At 42.2% G+C, this 20,756-nt stretch overlaps 1 protein-coding gene across 1 annotated transcript in view; it reads left to right on the top strand.

The window, feature by feature from the left end:
* Window positions 1-54: 54 nt before the first annotated feature.
* LOC311239273 (phospholipid phosphatase-related protein type 4-like) overlaps window positions 55-20,756 on the top strand; it is a gene marked incomplete at both ends in the record, with an annotated part of 68,941 nt that continues 48,239 nt past the window's right edge. The window contains 1 exon segment of the mRNA XM_084327578.1: window positions 55-138. Within this exon segment, the coding sequence (XP_084183704.1) occupies window positions 55-138 (84 nt within the window).

The raw sequence follows: 20,756 nt of genomic DNA, 5'->3' as shown, positions 1-20,756 counted from the left end.
AGATACAGCTCCCTGTCTCCCGGTAACCGGAGAGACCACTGGCAGCTCGTGATGATGTCTCGCGCCAAGGAGCGGCTGAAAGGCGGGAAGGAGACCAAGGACAGCGTCACTCTGCTGCCCTGTTTTTATTTTGTAGAGGTGAATTATCTATCTATCTATCTATCTATCTATCTATCTATCTATCTATCTATCTATCTATCTATCTATCTATCTATCTATCTATCTATCTATCTATCTATCTATCTATCTATCTATCTATCTATCTATCTATCTATCTATCTATCTATCTATCTATCTATCTATCTATCTATCTATCTATCTATCTATCTATCTATCTATCTATCTATCTATCTATCTATCTATCTATCTATCTATCTATCTATTAGGTGATTACTGACTGTTGCACTGCTGCACTGCTTCTATTGAGGTCATCAATTGATCATCAATCAATCAATCAATCAGGCAGAACAAATGCTGTATCAAATCTATCTGACAGCATTAAATGCAGCCATGTTTTTGTAGAGACCGACTGACTGACTGACTGACTGACTGACTGACTGACTGTGGCTACTTCCTCCAGTCAGTCAACAGGTTGTCTCTCTGGGTACGTTTGGTGTCTTTGTTTAAGCACCAAGGACCGCACAGAGGGGTGGCGTTAACATGGAGCTGTTGGTGGTCTGTGATAATGACAGAACTGTGGTTGGTAATCTGACCAGTCACACACACACACGCACACGCACGCACACACTATCTTATCTAGAATCTTGCCAGCTGCCCCCCCCCCCACCCCCCCCCCCCCCCCCCCCCCGACAACAGGCCTGCGTTCCAAATCTATGACCATGACCAAGAACTCTGATATGAGGACCGTTAACCTTAGCCGACAGCCGTAGACCTCAGATGTTTTCGTCGGGGGAAAGACTGTTTTTAACCTTTGCCGGTTAACTGAGGGGGAGGGAGGTATTTTTTCCAAAACAAGTAGAAAATCTACTGAGCTCCACACAATGACACAGCAGCTCTTCCGTCGCCGTCGAGTCTGGGCTCGTTAGGGGCCTCGAGGACGTCTCGTGTGGCACTTCCCGCTGTGAAAGTCAAGAAAGAGGCCAGCGTAATTAGATGTGTTAATGCAGCAATTCTGGCGAGCCTTTTAAAATCACACGTGACCTTAACCCGTTCACTACCACACTACGGAAGGTTAACTCTTTCACTGCCACACTACAAACCGTCTGTAGTGTGGTAGTGAAAGGGTTTTAACCTTCTGCAGTGTGGTTGTGAAAGGGTTAACCCTTTGCCGTGTGGCAGTGAAAGAAAGGGTTAACCTTCTGTATTGTCGCAGTGAAAGGGTTAACCCTTTGGTAGTGTGGTAGTGAAAGGGTTAAAATCACACCTTAAAGGGGCACCTCATCAACAAAAACCTGCTGATTTATTTTGCACGTGATCTCTCACACGTTGCTCACGTTGATTTGGTTTGGCGGCTGTTGAGAGCGAATGAGTTTGAATATGGCCACCAGTGATGTCATCGGGGGGGGCGTTGAATCCTTGTGTTGTGTTATTTACAGCTCAATGAAATGATAAGGTAGCAGTTCCCTATAAGACAAGGTGTTGCTATTTTTTCATCCACATCATTTCATGGCGCTGTAATTAACGCAAGGATTCAAGACAAGGTCCCCGATGACATCACTGGTGGCCATATTCAAACTAATTTACTCTCAATAGCCAGCAAACTAAATTAATGTGTGCAAAACTGTATCGAGTTTTTGGATGTGTGTGAGATTATGTGCAAAATAAATCAGCATTGTTGTTTTTTTGGCGAAGTGCCCCTTTGAGTAGAGCTCCGGACTCATGGTCGGAAGATCACAAGTCCGAGCCCCGGTCAAGGCTTCCTGATGGAAAGTGGTGTTGTTGTCCATCAATGGTCACTCTGTCCTCTGGACTTGTCAGTAACAATGCCCCTGTTACGGTGATAGGGACACCGTACAGCTGCGAGTGCCGTCCTTCGGATGACACGCTAAACCGAGGTCCTGACTGAATCTCGGTTGTTAAAGAACCCAGGACGCCTATCGTAAAGAGTAGGGGGTTCCTCGACGTTCCTGGCCAAATTCCCAATCAGGTCTCTGACATCAAGGCCACCTAATCATCCCTTCCCCCTAATTGACTGATATACCTGTCTCCTGAGCCGTTCAGCCATTGTGTATTGTGATGTGTGCCAGCTGCCAGTGTATGGTAGCCATTGAGCCTGCGTAGTCCAAGGTTGGGTGCACCAGTGGTGGTGAAGGAGGCCATTTCTACCCTACATTGTAAAGCGCTTTGAGTGTCTAGAAAAAGCACTATATTTATAAATGCAATTCATTATTATTATTATTATTATTATTATTATTATTATTATTATTATTATTATTATTATTATTATTATTATTATTATTATTATTATTATTATTATTATTATTATTATTATTATTATTATTATTATTATTATTATTATTATTATTATTATTATTATTATTATTATTATTATTATTATTATTATTATTATTATTATTATTATTATTATTATGTAACATTTCCTTTGTTGTAATGGTAATTTGATATATATTTCATATGCTACATTACTGCCTATAATGTCAAGCCACCGGGACAAATCAGTCAGATATCCCTGGCTAGTAGTAGTGTAATTATCAAATCAGTCAGATCTCCCTGGTTAGTAGTAGTGTAATGATCAAATCAGTCAGACCTCCCTGGTTAGTAGTAGTGTAATGATCAGATCATTCAGACCTCCCTGGTTAGTAGTAGTGTAATGATCAGATCATTCAGACCTCCCTGGTTAGTAGTAGTGTAATTATCAAATCAGTCAGATCTCCCTGGCTAGTAGTAGTGTAATGATCAGATCATTCAGACCTCCCTGGTTAGTAGTAGTGTAATGATCAGATCATTCAGACCTCCCTGGTTAGTAGTAGTGTAATGATCAGATCATTCAGACCTCCCTGGTTAGTAGTAGTGTAATGATCAGATCATTCAGACCTCCCTGGTTAGTAGTAGTGTAATGATCAGATCATTCAGACCTCCCTGGTTAGTAGTAGTGTAATGATCAGATCATTCAGACCTCCCTGGTTAGTAGTAGTGTAATGATCAGATCATTCAGACCTCCCTGGTTAGTAGTAGTGTAATTATCTGTGACGTTGGGCTTTTTGCTCTCACCTGGGAGCAAAAGCCCTGACGTGGCCCTGGAGTATTTCACCCTTTCCTCTATCCTAATTGTCTTGATTGCTCTGATTAACGCCTGCTGTGTATTGTTTGTGTCTCTTCATAATGTTCCCCTGGTATGCTGTTCCTTGTCAGTTGTTCACTGATCACCTACGTGAGTACTCTACCAGAAGCATTTGTTGTCGCTCCCGTTTGGAGGATAATTGTGATACCTCGGTCGGTGTCGTGCTTTGTTTAAATTGTATTTGTGTTATTATAGAGTTTATTTACCTTGTTGATGTGTGCCCTGCAAACATCATCCAGTACCGGATTAGTCTGCTTATCTCGCTTTTGGAGACTGACTGTCTCCCATCCCCCCCCCCCCCCTGTTCAAAGTATTTGTTTTCGTATTTAGACTTTCACAGCGTTTGTTTTGTCTCGCCTATTCTCAGTTTCATTATACCGGGGCGTGGAGGCGGCGCGTTTCACCTGTATCATTTTGCTACGTGCCTTCCTATGCTCCGTTGTTTCACAATAAAGAACATTGTTAATTGTTGAAAGAGCAACCATCGTTTCCGACTCTTCCATTCAACTCTGCACATGGGTCCAGGGCGCCTGTATGCTTTCCCCAACGCAGTTGTGTTTCCGCGTCTCTGATTGGCCCGCAAGTTTCTGGTCATGTGACATGTGCGCCAATCGTGGGACCGCAAGTTTCTACAAGTTTCAAGTTTCAAGTTTCTTTAATAGTTGTCATACAGAAGTACAGAATACCTTTATACAAAATGCTTCTTACTGTTACGCTCCAGAGACTGTGCAAGACAAGATAAGTATGAAATAAAATAACATAGTATAGCATGTAAATTAGAAGTAAAAAATTAGGTCACAGTGTTCAGTATAGACATATGTACAATGTTCGATGCATAATAGACGTAACTGAGTTACCATATAACAATATACTATGCAGTGTACTAATATACAATACTATATAGTGCAAAGCAGAAATGGGATGAGGTACAGTTTAGGTACAATTTACAGTAGGTGTACGAGTTGTAGTGCAAATCCTTTATCAATAAATATAAAGTGTGTTTGTGTGATCTAAAGTGTGGAGAGTGGGTGCTGCAGTGTGTTGTTTGTTTAAGTGAGTGTGTGCGTGTGGGTGTGTGTGCTATGTGCAATTGATGGTTGTTGCATAGTGTTTATTGTTCGTTGAGCAGCCTGATGGCCTGGGGATAGAAGCTTCTTCTGAGTCTTTCTGTGCTCGCCTTAAGACTCCGGTATCGCTTGCCTGACCGCAGCAGTTCAAAGAGGCAGTTGTTCGGGTGGCTGGAGTCCTTGATGATTCTCTTCGCCTTCCCCCTGCACCGCTTGTTGTAAATGTTCTGGAGGGTGGGGAAGCCCCCCTCCAATTGTGCGTTCGGCTGAACGTGCCACTCTTTGTATTCTGCTACGGTCTTGTGCAGTGCTATTCCCAAACCAGGAGGTGATGTTGCCAGTCAGGATGCTCTCTATTGTACATGAGTAGAAGTTCCTAAGGATCTTCTGACTGACTTGGAACTTCCTTAGGCGCCTGAGGAAGTAGAGGCGTTGTCGTGCCTTCTTCACAACACTGTCAATGTGTGTGGTCCATGTCAAGTCCTCGGATATGTGGGCTCCGAGGTACTTGAAACTGTTCACTCTCTCAACCGGTGCCCCGTCGATGCTGAGGGGGCTGTAGTCCTTGACCCCCGACCTCCTGAAGTCCACAATCATCTCTTTTGTTTTGCTGACGTTCAGGGAGAGGCAGTTCTCCTGACACCACTGTGACAGATTCTCTACCTCTTCCAGGTAGGCCCTCTCGTCGTTGGCAGAGATCAGGCCCACCACTACTGTGTCATCAGCAAATTTGATGATTGTGTTGTTGTTCCGCTGTGCCACGCAGTCATGTGTGTACAGGGAGTAGAGGAGGGGGCTCAGAACACAGCCCTGGGGGGCCCCTATGTTGAGCGTGATGGATGAGGAGGTGCAGTTGCCTGCTCTTACCACCTGGGGTCTGCCCGTCAGGAAGTCCAAGACCCACTGGCAGAGGTCATAGTTCAAGCCCAGGTCCCTGAGCTTGGCTATGAGTTTGGAGGGGACTATGGTATTGAATGCTGAGCTGTAGTCGATGAACAGCATTCTCACATAGTTCCCCTGCCTCTTGTCCAGGTGTGATGCTGCTGTGTGCAGCACATGGGCTATGGCGTCCTCCGTGGACCTGTTGGGGCTATATGCAAATTGCAGGGGGTCCAGGTTGATGGGGAGGGAGGAACAGATGTAGCCCTTCACTAGCTTCTCAAAGCACTTCATGGCTATGGAGGTGAGGGCTACAGGGCGGTAGTCGTTGAGGCAAGCGGGCGTCGATTTTTTGGGTACAGGGATGATGGTGGACTTCTTCAGACAGGTGGGGATGACAGCCTGTTCCAAGGACAGGTTAAAGATGTCAGTGAATACCGGGGCCAGTTGGTCGGCACAGACTTTTAGGACGCGGCCGGGGATGCCGTCCGGTCCTGCTGCCTTCCTGATATTCACTTTTTTAAAGATCCGTCTCACCTCATGCTCTGTTACCCTGAACACTGAGTCTCCATCAGCAGACCCCCCCCCCCATTGCCGTGGTTTGTAGGCTGGTGTTGTAATTCACAGCCTCAAACCTCGCATAGAAGGAATTGAGATCATTTGCTAAGGAGATGTCACTGTTCAGTTTGAGGGAGGTGCCTTTGTAATCTGTCATTGTTCTGAGGCCCTGCCACATATCTCTAGAGTCAGCCTGTTCAAACTGAAGTTCAACTTTATCCCTGTAACGCCGTTTTGCCTCTATTACTGCTCTCCTGACGTTGTGTCTTGCCGTCTTGTGTTCTTCCATGTTGCCTGTCACCAGCCCGGTGTTGTAGGCTGATGTGCGCACTTTCAGAGCCCCACGGACGGATTTATCTACCCAGGGCTTTTGATTTGGGTAGATTCTAATTGTGGTAGAGGGGATTGTTTCTTCTACCAGAGTACAGACAAAGTCAAGCACCGTTTCAGTGTATTCGTTAATATTGGCTGTGTTATCACGGAATACCCTCCAGTCTGTGCATTCAAGCGCAGCTTGGAGTGTCTCCTCTGACGTCACGGTCCAACGCTTAACCTCTCGCGATACTACAGGCGTTCGCTTGAGACTTTGTTTATACTTTGGCAAAAGAAAAATGGCGGCGTGATCGGACTTACCGAATGGGCTAAGAGCCTGTGTCTTGTACCCATTCTTAAATTGCGAGTATACATGGTCTAATATGTTCTCGCCTCTGGTGGGACAGGTCACATGCTGATAGAAATTCGGCAACACCTTTTTAAGACGCGCGCTGTTGAAATCGCCCATAACCAAAATGGCAGCGTCAACGCTAGCTATCTGGAGTTTATTTACCTCGTTGTGTAACTTTGAAAGTGCGGTCCCCGTATTTGCTTGTGGTGGAATGTACACTCCGATGAGGATGATGGACGTTAACTCTCTCGGGAGAAAGAAGGGTCGACATTTGATCGTGATAAACTCCAGGTCTGGGGAGCAGTGGTTAGACAATTCCTTTGCGTTGCCTATATCGCACCACTCCTTGTTTATCATGAAGGCAATGCCGCCTCCTTTCGTCTTTAGTGACTCTGCCGTCCGGTCCTTGCGGAGAACGAAGAAGTGGTCTGCCGGTTCTATTGCATGATTCGGGACATCTAGAGACAGCCAAGTTTCTGTGAAACAGAGGACATTACAGTCCCGAATGTCCCTCTGGAATTGGATCCGTGCTCTGATGTCGTCCAGTTTATTTCCTATCGATTGCACATTGGCCAACAATATGCTGGGCAATGTGGTTCTGTGTCGTTTGGACCTCAGTCTGTTCCGGACCCCGGCTGCTCTTCCTCGCCGTCGCGCCTTCTCCTTGCCTCGGCCACAACAAAGGATCTCGGCGGGCCACTGCTGCTGTTCAGCAATCCGATCCAGAGAGCAATCCAATCAGTAAGTTTTCCTTAATCCAATGTCAATGATTGACTGACGGTCATACACATATAATGCACCAACAGTTGGTGCAAATAAAACTCTTAATACTATAAAAATTAACAAAAGAAAGCACAGTCTCGACGGAGCGATCAGAAAGGCAGCCGTTCGGTGCAGTGCCATTCTCTCAGTGAGCTTAGGCGCTCTTTTTCGAAGTTGGTTAAGGTTAGAGTTTGTCTTAGAGCATGGCGATAGAACGCCTGCCCTTCTTTCAACGGTTAAGCTTAGGCACTCTTTTGAAGTTGGTTAAGGTTAGAGTTTGTCTTAGAGCATGGCGATAGAACGCCAGGTAGTTTGCAGGCTGTTGGACCCGGAAATAGGCGCAGAACTTGCTGTCCCACGATTGGCGCACATGTCACATGACCTGGCCAATCAGAGCGCAAAACGGGAACGCGGAAACACAACTGCGTTGGGGAAAGCATACGCACGTCCAGGGCGGCAGCACACCTCCCGTCCTACCTCAACTGTAACAATTATCATGGTTTTGTGCATCTGCGTTTTTCAGAAGTGTGTGCGCTGTCCGCTCTCAAGGGTTCTGAAATGAGTAATAAGCGATATGAACGTCGCCATCTATGGGTTGAAAGACGTAGGCCACTTAGCACTTTGAGTGAGTTTGGGGCGAGGTTGATTGAATAAATGAAGCTTGACTTGTTTTGTACATAATGTGCACATGTCCGGTCTTTATGTAGAGATTACAGCGTATTTAAGCCGATATCCTACTTGAGTACCAAAAGTAAAAGTATGCATTTTCTAATGATTTAGACAAATAATATACCTGTTGAGATTAGTATTGATATTTCATAATTTACAACTATAGCCATAGCCAAGGCCTCTGATATCATGACCATTAGTCTATAGCCAAGACCTCTGACATATGCAGCCAATGGCTGATCCTGGGTCAGTTTGTTCAGGAGGAATGGACAACATATCTCATGGAGAACATATCTTTATTAATATAATGATGTCTAGTAAAATACAGTCTGTACTGTATATGTAGTACAACTATTCACAATACCACCATGTCTAGTAGAATACAGTATGTAGTATAACTATTCACAATACCACCATGTCTAGTAGAATACAGTATGTAGTATAACTATTCACAATACCACCATGTCTAGTAGAATACAGTATGTAGTATAACTATTCACAATACCACCATGTCTAGTAGAATACAGTATGTAGTATAACTATTCACAATACCACCATGTCTAGTAGAATACAGTATGTAGTATAACTATTCACAATACCACCATGTCTATAGAATACAGTCTATACAGTATGTAGTATAACTATTCACAATACCACCATGTCTATAGAATACAGTCTATACAGTATGTAGTATAACTATTCACAATACCACCATGTCTATAGAATACAGTCTATACAGTATGTAGTATAACTATTCACAATACCACCACGTCTAGTAGAATACAGTCTGTATATGTAGTACAATCATTCACAATACCATCATAACACAATAACACCAAAAACTAATAAAAAAAAATAACATAAATCTGACAATATGACACAAATATTAACATTGGTTTAAAACAATTCCTAGTTAAAACAATTACAGTAATAAACATGTAAAAACATAAGAGAGAGAGTACAATGATGTACAACAAACGAGTACAATGAATATAGACATAGACTACATACATATAGACTGTATGTAGTACAGCCATTCACAACATCAAGGTCAAGGTCCGATTTATTTACAGTATATAGCACATTTAAAAACAATCAAGGTTGACCAAAGTGCTGCACAATACAAAGTACAAAAGTACTGTAAATACAATACTAATAAAAATACAACACAGTTTGCATTAACAGAAATAGTACTGCAAACAGTACACATACAACAATACAGATACAATATAAAATGCTCGGTCAAAAAAGTACAGCTCAACCTGAATGAAAAGCCAGAGAGAAGAGGTGAGTCTTTAACAAAGACGGGAGACAGTGGCTCAGGAGGTAGAGCGGTAGAGCTGGGCAGCGTGGCGAAGTGTCCTCGAGCAAGGCACTTAACCCCGAATTGCTCCCGATGAGCCGGTTGGCAACTTGCATGGTTGCCTCCGCCGTCGGTGTGTGAATGTGTGACTGAATGGGTGAATGTGAGGAACATAATTGTAAAGCGCTTTAGGTAAAAAACACTATAACAAAATTAGGGATGTCCGATATTATCGGCCGATATCGGCAGTAAAATGTGATATCGGAAAATATCGGTATCGGTTAATTTTTTTTTTTAAAACAATAACAATATTTGTTATATATATATATCCAGTGAAATGATTAGTTACCTGAAATTATTCAGTTTTTGGGGGGGGGGGAAACCCTGCATATATCGGTATCGGTTGATATCGGTTGATATCGGTATCGGAAATTAAGAGTTGGACAATATCGGAATATCGGTATCGGTAAAAAAGCCAATATCGAGCATCCCTAAACAAAATGCATCAAATGCACCGTAAATCACTAGGGTTGTGGGCAGATCTATTATGTGAAGGTAAACCTCCACAGCTTGGGGGCAGCTCACCTACAGAATTGAGCCTATAGATTTTTGAACATCCAGGAGCGACTGATATGACGCAGGTGTTCAGGGAACCATGACGACAGGCTGTATTTGGTTGGTAGGACAGTAGAACTGAATATCTTCACCTGCAGTCAGACAGACGGCTCCCAGCCTGTGAAACCAATGCTGTTTTATCACTGACCTGCTACTGACCTGCACACAATACTGACCTGCACACACCACCAGACATACTACAGTTACTACATACTACACTTGTACTGTACATTGTTGGTATTCTATGAGGAGAGTGATACGTTCACTCCTCTACAGTCTTCCTCTAAACAGACAGTCTTCCTCTAAACAGACAGTCTTCCTCTAGACAGTCTTCCTCTAGACCAGTGGTCACCAACCCGTCGATCTTGATCGACTGGTCGATCTTTGAGACTGTCCCTGTAGATCTTTCCATGAAAATTAAATTTTTTTTTTTTTTTTTTTTTAGATCTTACCCTGAGAGTCCACATTACAGTTCTACATTTGTTTTGATGTGAAAAGTGATGCTGCACTTAGCACTGACTGAGAAAGTACACATACAGTTCTACTTTTGTTTTGATGTGAAAATGATGCTGCACTTAGCACTGACTGCACTTAGCACTGACTGCACTTAGCACTGACTGAGAAAGTACACATTACAGTTCTACTTTTGTTTTGATGTGAAAAGTGATGCTGCACTTAGCACTGACTGAGAAAGTACACAGTTCTACTTTATAAAATGCTAATTGTAAATATGTTTGTCAATGTTAATAATATGAGAAAGTCCACATTAAAGTTCTACTTTTGTTCTGATGTGAAAAGTGATGCTGCACTTAGCACTGACTGCACTTAGCACTGACTGCACTTAGCACTGACTGAGAAAGTACACATTACAGTTCTACTTTATAAAATGCTAATTGTAAATATGTTTGTCAATGTTAATAATATGAGAAAGTCCACATTACAGTTCTACTTTTGTTTTGATGTGAAAAGTGATGCTGCATAAGATGACTGCACTTAGCACTGACTGAGAAAGTACATAATAGTTCTACTTTGACGTTTTAATGTTGGACCAAAGCATTGCATGTAATTAGAATACAGGCAAATAAAAGTAATTTAGTTTAAAGTACAATCTTGGCTGTCTTGTTCTCTCAACGCTTCAATAGGTAGATCTTGCCTTCACCAACAAAAAAAAAAGTGATCTTGGGCTTAAAAAGGTTGGTGACCACTGCTCTAGACAGTCTTCCTCTAGACCAGGGGTCAGGAACCTTTTTGACTGGGAGAGCCATAAAAGCCAAATATTTCTAAATATATTTCATTGAGAGCCATATAGTATTTTTAACATATAATAAATTAAATATGTCTTACTTTTAATGCGACTTCTGGTGCTGCATGGTTTTGCTGATGGCCTTGTAATCTGGTTCATACGTGGTGAGATTGAGCTTCATGCAGGCGTTGAGGCTTCCATCAGTTAAACGTGAGCGTAGGTTGGTCTTAATGTTCCTCATATGTGAGAATGACTGCCCACATGCATATGTAGAGCCAATCATGGTCAATACGGCAATACTCACGCTGCATTGTGTGGTATGTCACAGGAAGCTCGTTCCAAGTTTTAAGAATCAGCTGGTCTTCAGGTTGAAGATTTTTTATTTCTGTCCACTTGTGTTCCCTCGCCAGCTCTGCTCGCTATATCTTCAGCTACAGATACTAATTAGCTGTATCTTCAAAACTAATTTCTGTTTACTTTAAAATGACACAGTATTATTAAGAAATATCACAAGCATAAAAAAATAAAAATAAAAAATTGTCAAAAAATTCTGGGAGCCATATATGGCTCGCGAGCCATAGGTTCCCGACCCCTGCTCTAGACAGACAGTCTTCCTCTAGACAGACAGTTTTCCTCTAGACAGTCTTCCTCTAGACAGACAGTTTTCCTCTAGACAGTCTTCCTCTAGAGACAATCTTCCTCCCTCTAGACAGACAGTCTTCCTCTCTAGACAGTCTTTTATATAGACCCTCTGAGATTATTGAGGGCAGAGCCTCATTTTCAATAATGCTGAGATAGGCAGAAAAAAGATGATAAATAAGACAATACTATACTAGCATTGGTTAAAAACGATTACATAAAAGACATTAACATTTAAAAGCAAAGCCACCAGGGAGTCCATGTTCAAAGTGCTTTGTAGTTTATTCCTCGAGTCCAGAGCACAAAATCTAAAAGAGTTCAGAATCGACCCGATTCACCAGTAATACATCTAAGAGCAGAGTGGTATATATATACTGTAGGTATCACCAGTAATACATCTAAGAGCAGAGTGGTATATATATATATACTGTAGGTATCACCAGTAATACATCTAAGAGCAGAGTGATATATATATACTGTAGGTATCACCAGTAATACATCTAAGAGCAGAGTGGTATATATATATACTGTAGGTATCACCAGTAATACATCTAAGAGCAGAGTGGTATATATATATACTGTAGGTATCACCAGTAATACATCTAAGAGCAGAGTGATATATATATACTGTAGGTATCACCAGTAATACATCTAAGAGCAGAGTGGTATATATATACTGTAGGTATCACCAGTAATACATCTAAGAGCAGAGTGGTATATATATACTGTCTGTAGGTATCACCAGTAATACATCTAAGAGCAGAGTGGTATATATATACTGTAGGTATCACCAGTAATACATCTAAGAGCAGAGTGTTATATATATACTGTAGGTATCACCAGTAATACATCTAAGAGCAGAGTGTTATATATATACTGTAGGTATCACCAGTAATACATCTAAGAGCAGAGTGGTATATATATACTGTAGGTATCACCAGTAATACATCTAAGAGCAGAGTGTTATATATATACTGTAGGTATCACCAGTAATACATCTATGAGCAGAGTGATATTATATATGTAATATCGTACATTTACATTCAGTAATTTGTCCAGTCATTTAGCTGATGCTTTTATCCAAAGCGACTTACAAGTTGTGTACAACAAGTCAGCAGGAAGGGTACAACTCTGGCAGCTAAAGGTCAGTGGTATTGTTCATCAAACAGTGTCGAACTTGAGCGCTACACTCTGAGTGCATAGTAGTATAGACATATTAGCCTAGTAGATAGTAGTATAGACATATTAGCATAGTAGATAGTAGTATAGACATATTAGCATAGTAGATAGTAGTATAGACATATTAGCATAGTAGGTAGTAGTATAGACATATTAGCATAGTAGGTAGTAGTATAGACATATTAGCATAGTAGTATAGACATATTAGCATAGTAGATAGTAGTATAGACATATTAGCATAGTAGATAGTAGTATAGACATATTATCATAGTAGGTAGTAGTATAGACATATTAGCATAGTAGTTAGTAGTATAGACATATTAGCATAGTAGATAGTAGTATAGACATATTAGCATAGTAGGTAGTAGTATAAACATATTAGCATAGTAGTATAGACATATTAGCATAGTAGGTAGTAGTATAGACATATTAGCATAGTAGTATAGACATATTAGCATAGTAGGTAGTAGTATAGACATATTAGCATAGTAGTATAGACATATTAGCATAGTAGTATAGACATATTAGCATAGTAGGTAGTAGTATAGACATATTAGCATAGTAGGTAGTAGTATAGACATATTAGCATAGTAGTTAGTAGTATAGACATATTAGCATAGTAGGTAGTAGTATAGACATATTAGCATAGTAGGTAGTAGTATAGACATATTAGCATAGTAGTTAGTAGTATAGACATATTAGCATAGTAGGTAGTAGTATAGACATATTAGCATAGTAGGTAGTAGTATAGACATATTAGCATAGTAGGTAGTAGTATAGACATATTAGCATAGTAGGTAGTAGTATAGACATATTAGCATAGTAGGTAGTAGATAGTAGTATATACATATTAGCATAGTAGGTAGTAGATAGTAGTATAGACATATTAGCATAGTAGGTAGTAGATAGTAGTATAGACATATTAGCATAGTAGGCCGTAGATAGTATTATAGACATATTAGCATAGTAGGTAGTAGATAGTAGTATAGACATTACACGTATTAGCATAGTAGATTGAAGAAGTGTGTTTTTAGTTGACCGTGGAAAATTGGGCGGGTGGCGGCTAAGAATAGCCTGCTTCGCTTTGATGACCCCCCAGGAGCCCGAATAGGAGTGGGTCTCAGGCGACCAGAGTGTAGGGGTCTTGAGGGTGTGTAGTTAGAAGATGCAGAGCGTAGGGGTCTTGAGGGTGTGTAGTTAGAAGGGGAGCATGTCAATGTTCCCCGGGTCCTATGTTCCCCGGGTTATCAATAAAGGAATATCTTATCTTCTATGTTCCCCGCTTGTGATAAAAAGGGTCCTATGTTCCCCGGGTTCTATATTCCCCGCTCCCGCTACCCGCTCCCAAAAAAGCGACGAGGTGTGTGAGGGCCGACCATGTCAGCTTGCTTCATTTCTCTGTCATTACGGTAGTGTTCTCAAACGTACACGTCGCGACTAAAAAAAGGTCCTATGTTCCCCGCTACTCCCGAAAAAGCGACAGAGTTGTGTGAGGGTGTAGATAGATGGTGCAACATGTGTAATTGTGTATGTGTGTGTGTGTTCTGGATGTAACAGTACTGTATCTACTCCAGTGCCGTCGGACAGATTCGGCCATCAGACGCTGCTTGCGTGTAACAGAGATGTATCTGTTATTTAGTTAGGCCTACTGGACATTTTCGTTGACATAAGTAGATTTTTGTGTTGTGCGCTGTCAAAGAGTAATTGCTTTTGCCCTTTTCCCTTTGTAACTTCATCCTTTATCTTTCAATATCTTATTTGACGTTACTGTACGATATAAGTGTGTATTAAAAGACGGAGCTGTTAATGCGTATTGAAGGTTTGTGTCCCCGGGCAAGCTATATTCACGTATTCACGTAACTCGCAAGATATAAACGTTATACGATATGCAAAGAGACAATGATAATATGTGGTGTATTGTGTAACAAATAAATTAGTTGACCTCGCTTTGTGCCAATATCTGTCCGAACTCCTCCACTTTGTTTACCTTACCTGTATATAAATGCCTGTATATAAGTACATTAACACTTTGATTACCACTGGTGAACATGGTAAAACCCCGTTAAATACCACCACCGACTTCAATGATAGCGTTGTGAACGCATATTCTCTCTCTTAAATTATGGCTATGTGTCTAATCTGCCTGTCGTTTATCAATGACTTGTTTGCAGTCAACATTGTCGAAACGGATTGTTTTTTTATCGGTTCATTTTCGTTTTATAGCATTTTGAAAAGCCCTCATTTTCAAGGAAAATATAAAGATTCCGTGATAAAAGGCATTTACGGTGCGCTCTTACGGGCAGCCTTGGTGGCAAGCTGCGGGGAAGCGGGCAGGACCGGGGAACATAGAACCTTTATTTCGGGAGCGGGGAAGATAGGACCCCCTTTTTTTTTTTAAGCTGGGAACATAGAACCCGGGGAACATAGGACCCGGGGAACATAGGGATGACCCCGTTAGAAGATGCAGAGTGTAGGGGTCTTGGGGGTGTGTAGTTAGAAGATGCAGAGCGTAGGGGTCTTGAGGGTGTGTAGTTAGAAGATGCAGAGCGTAGGGGTCTTGAGGGTGTGTAGTTAGAAGATGCAGAGCGTAGGGGTCTTGGGGGTGTGTAGTTAGAAGATGCAGAGCGTAGGGGTCTTGAGGGTGTGTAGTTAGAAGATGCAGAGCGTAGGGGTCTTGAGGGTGTGTAGTTAGAAGATGCAGAGCGTAGGGGTCTTGAGGGTGTGTAGTTAGAAGATGCAGAGTGTAGGGGTCTTGGGGGTGTGTAGTTAGAAGATGCAGAGCGTAGGGGTCTTGGGGGTGTGTAGTTAGAAGATGCAGAGCGTAGGGGTCTTGGGGGTGTGTAGTTAGAAGATGCAGCGTGTAGGGGTCTTGAGGGTGTGTAGTTAGAAGATGCAGAGTGTAGGGGTCTTGAGGGTGTGTAGTTAGAAGATGCAGAGTGTAGGGGTCTTGGGGGTGTGTAGTTAGAAGATGCAGAGCGTAGGGGTCTTGAGGGTGTGTAGTTAGAAGATGAAGAGTGTAGGGGTCTTGAGGGTGTGTAGTTAGAAGATGCAGAGTGTAGGCCATAGGGGTCTTGAGGGTGTGTAGTTAGAAGATGCAGAGTGTAGGGGTCTTGAGGGTGTGTAGTTAGAAGATGCAGAGCGTAGGCCATAGGGGTCTTGAGGGTGTGTAGTTAGAAGATGCAGAGCGTAGGGGGATGTGTAGTTAGAGACCATTCACCGGAGGTAGGAGGGAGCTGTTCCCCTCCCTGCACGGTATACCAGGTCAAGGACTTCGAAGCAGATTCATGCAGCAATGGGAAGCCAGTGCAGCTCTCTAAGAAGTGGGGTAACGTGGGCTGACTTTGGTAGGCTGGAGATCAGGCAGGCCGCTTATGTATGTAATCTCTCTATGTCTCTCTCTATTTCTCCATGTCTCTCTCTCCATCTCTCCATGTCTCTCTCTCCATCTCTCTATGTCTCTCTCGCCATCTCTCTCCCTCTCTTTCACCATTTCTCTCTGTATCTCTCTCCCTCTCTCTCTCTCTCTCTCTCTCTCTCTCTCTCTCTCTCTCTCTCTCTCTCTCTCTCTCTCTCTTTTTATCTCTCTCTCTCTCTCTGTCTCTCTCTTTCTGTCTCTTTCTGTCTCCCTCTCTCTCTCTCTCTCTGTCTCTCTCTCTGTCTCTCTCTCTATGTGTCTTTCTCTCTCTCTCACTCTCTCTCTCTCCATCTCTCTCTCTGTAACTCCTGCTCTCATTCTAGTGAGAAAAAACAGGTCTGTTTTCTTATAGGTTCTCCATCAAACACACACAAACACACACACACACACACACGCACGCACGCACGCACGCACGCACGCACGCACGCACGCACGCACGCACGCACGCACGCACGCACGCACGCACGCACGCACGCACGCACGCACGCACACACACACACATACACACACACAGAGGCACAGTCACACCATCCTACCCACTAGCTGGCCTATGTTGGCCGTTGCTAGGCAACATGGCTGAATGGGATGTATTTTTATATCTGAAATCCCTCGTTCACTTCCTTTCTCAGTATTAGACTATATAGTATGTTTCAGTATTAGACTATATCGTATGTTTCAGTATTAGATTATATCGTATGTTTCAGTATTAGACTATATCGTATGTTTCAGTATTAGTATGTTTCAGTATTAGACTATATCGTATATTTCAGTATTAGTATGTTTCAGTATTAGACTATATAGTATGTTTCAGTATTAGACTATATAGTATGTTTCAGTATTAGACTATATAGTATGTTTCAGTATTAGACTATATAGTTTGTTTTTAGGATGTGGGTGGCTTGGGTAATAGCTTCTCTTGGATCAGGGTGGCTTGTGGGTAATAGCTTCTCTTGGATCAGGGTGGCTTGTGGGTAATAGCTTATCTTGGATCAGGGTGGCTTATGGGTAATAGCTTCTCTTGGATCAGGGTGGCTTATGGGTAATAGCTTCTCTTGGATCAGGGTGGCTTGTGGGTAATAGTGTCACCAGACCCCAATGAAAAGCACCCCAGTCTACAGCTAGGAAGTGCAAGCGCACAGGTGTACTTTCCAAAGAGCTCAGCTGAACTACCACAACAGATTCCCCAGGACCACAGACAGACAAGGAGAGAATGTTTAGCAAAAACAAGCAATACTTTATTACATAAATGGTATTTCAGAAAAACAGGCAATACTTTAATACATAAGATACAAATTCATAAACCTACTGTAGTAAATTCCCACAGACTTTATACAATAATTTGAGGTTATTGTAGTACAATACAATGAGATTGATTATCTGGACGGAGGAGGAAAGATTCATACTTGATAGAATGGTTGGTCTCCTCATCTGGCTTAATGCAGATGAAGAATAAAACGTGTACGCCAGACAAACCAGAATTGTAGTTCAACTCAGCTGATTTATTTGATCAGAGCCAGGAGTCCAAGGTGAATAGAAGGTTGACTTCTACATACAACAGATGATCAGAGAATATTTAACAGCTGTCTGTTGTACAGACATATCACAATCAGGTTTGCATCTCAAACCTAAATACTGCACATCAAACAGTCACTTGGTTAACATAATTTGAACATACATGGTTTACTGTACACATTATACATGAGTAAATCTGGTTTACAGATCAGGGATCTGTACAACATTACTCTAATCTATAAACAACCATTTGGTGTTTCCCATGATTTTACTCACGTAAAATGCAATCAGCTCACAGTTGTTTCTGGGTGGTTTAGCGGTGTGGGAGCCCCCAGACCCCCTTTGGGTGGTTCCGGCCTGAGAGCCCCAGAATCACCCTATGTAGGGCCTTATATCCTATCATTTCTAGCCAATAATACATATGGCTGGTCCAATCCAGCGTCTGCTTGTGGGGGTTTCTCTTGTGGGGGGTGTCCTTGTGGGCGCTGGCAGCCCCCCCCCCCTTGGGGTTGTGGGGACGTGATGGGACAGACAGAAGGGGCCTATCGGTGGCCCACGTCCGTGTGATCTTTTGCTGAGATGAAGGGACCTGGCTTGTCTCACAAGGGGGGGTGTGACATGATCGCTTTAACCCTTTGGTATGGCTATAGATGTCTAATATCATCCAAGTACAGTCAGTGCTTTCTAAGACTGATACCAGACATCATATGAGACCTTTTGATACTAAACAGTTGATTAATAGATTACTTTGTCTGTGAGTTAGTGTCCATGCTTCAACAAGTCTAAACTGGTCTGCCCTGTGGTCAACCCAGCTCTCTCTGATCAGCATTTACATACAGTCAGTTCGAGAAGGTGTCGTTTGTTCTCTAATTTAGTCATTGCTTGAGTGGGGGTTGAAATAACTGTTGCAGCTGTTATCTGATGCAGCTGTCTCAACTGACAGTTGAGACTGTTTAGCCACTGAGTCCACTCTGCTATTGAAAGGTACATCTGGCTTTATATTTATGGTTCTCCAATTTATTCACACATATTAATTATGAAATTCCAAGGCAATATTACCACATTTCCCCACTTTGACAATTCTCATTGTCACATACTGTATATTGACTTGATTTTCTATACATACTAACCATACAATATAATAATAAAAATCATTTTTTCAAAATTTTCTCACATTTTTCTTTTTTCTCATAATTTTTCTTTTTCATTATTCTTTGGTACATATCATCAATTAGTTTCTTCTTGTCTTCTTCTTTTCTCCCCCACATTCCCCTGACTATGGCCCCCTCCCGGGGAATCCTGGTGACCCCTTCATCCAGATCCCCAATTAACCTATCCTGCCTTTGATGAAACAGTGTTTACCACCTACTATCATCAGGCTTTGTTCCTCTGGGCTCACAGCCAGAGGCTTATTTGTTGAAAACAATTAAAACAATGTAATCTAAACATTACACATTAAAGTAAAACACAATTTTTTAAAATTATGGTATCCGTTGACATGATCTGTGGAGACAGAGATTATTCTTCATTCTTTCATACATTTTGCTTCTCCTCTCCTGTTAATTCCTTTTCCAAGTCCGCCCAATCACATTTTGCACAATCAACTCAGTTGGTCTTCTCACCTCTCCCCCCTTTTATGAACATCCCTATGGACATAAACCTTACCACCTCTGCGCACAGACGGACAGGGAGGGAGGAGCATCACGCAAGGGAAAAAAAATTTCACCATATCGGCCATAACCTACACCTTACTTTTTACTCTACCTATGTGTATGTGTTTAGTTTAGTACTCTTGCGTTGTGTCATAATCTATACCAGTTGTTACCGTTCAGTCACTTCCCGTCCAACACACCAATCAATCACACAGAGGCCCTTGTTCAACGCTTTGGTTGCACAGTCTCCGACCGTTTTCGCCCCCCCCCCTCCACCCCATGTCGGCCAGCCTCAGCTGAAGCCACTGTTTTTAGGCCTGGACCTCGTCATATTCTGTCCCATGACTGTATTTCCATGGATCTACAGACGAACGACTCCGTCAGTCTGGAGGTATGTCTCAACCTCCGGCCTTCGTATTCGGGGCTTATATTGAAGGAGGGGTAGAGTCCCAAGCGACCTCTCTTCATAATCCAACAATCTCCCACAGGAACTGACTGAACGGGTCACACCATCGTGTCACAATCTAATGAAATGTATTCCTACACATTTTCCCCATGATCCCCCCACTTGTGATGGTCCATCCTCCCCCTCCGACTGAACTGCAAGGGAACAAAAACACAGAACAAATTTTCCTTATACAATATGTCAAATATTTCTCAAGAGACGCCAAATGGTTAATTATTATGCAAAACGTAATGGGACCACTTAACTGCCATCGATCTGTCCCAATGCATCTCACGCTCCAACCGTCCTCTCCCCAGATCATAGAGAAACAACAAACAAAACGCAAATAATCAAAAAAACACTCCAACAGATGTCACATGTAGACCACCTCAATGGTTATTAAAAAAGAAAAGAAAAGAAATTTAAAACCTTTCAAGCCAGCACAGTCACCCTCTACAGGCTCCATTCACACCCATTCAGGCCACACAATCATAGATAAAAATAGAAAAGAAATCCAAAAATTTAAATTCAATACCTCATCCCTACAAAACATTCAACAGAAATCAAATCAAATGCAGTAAAACAAATGATATGAAACAAATGATAATGGTATAACCCAAGTGGTTCGATACACTCCTTACCTAAACACATTTTGTTATTTTTAAGACTAGTCTCACCTTAAGTGAAAGCTAAGTTGCGAGTGTGCATGCATGTGTGACCAAATTGTGTGAATGTGTGTCTGTGTGTGTCTGTGTGTGTGTGTGTGTGTCTGTGTGTGTGCGTGTGTGTGTGTGTGTGTGCGTGTCTGTGTGTGTGTGTGTGTGTGTGTGTGTGAATGTGAATGGGTGTGTGTGTGTGTGCCTGTGTGTGAATGGGTAGACAAAGCCTCCTT

The sequence above is a fragment of the Notolepis coatsorum genome (genome assembly GCF_963971535.1).
Source record: "Notolepis coatsorum genome assembly, chromosome: 13".
NCBI lineage: Eukaryota > Metazoa > Chordata > Actinopteri > Aulopiformes > Paralepididae > Notolepis > Notolepis coatsorum.
Note: the sequence above shows the minus strand (reverse complement) of the source record. Positions and strands in the feature narration are given on the sequence as shown.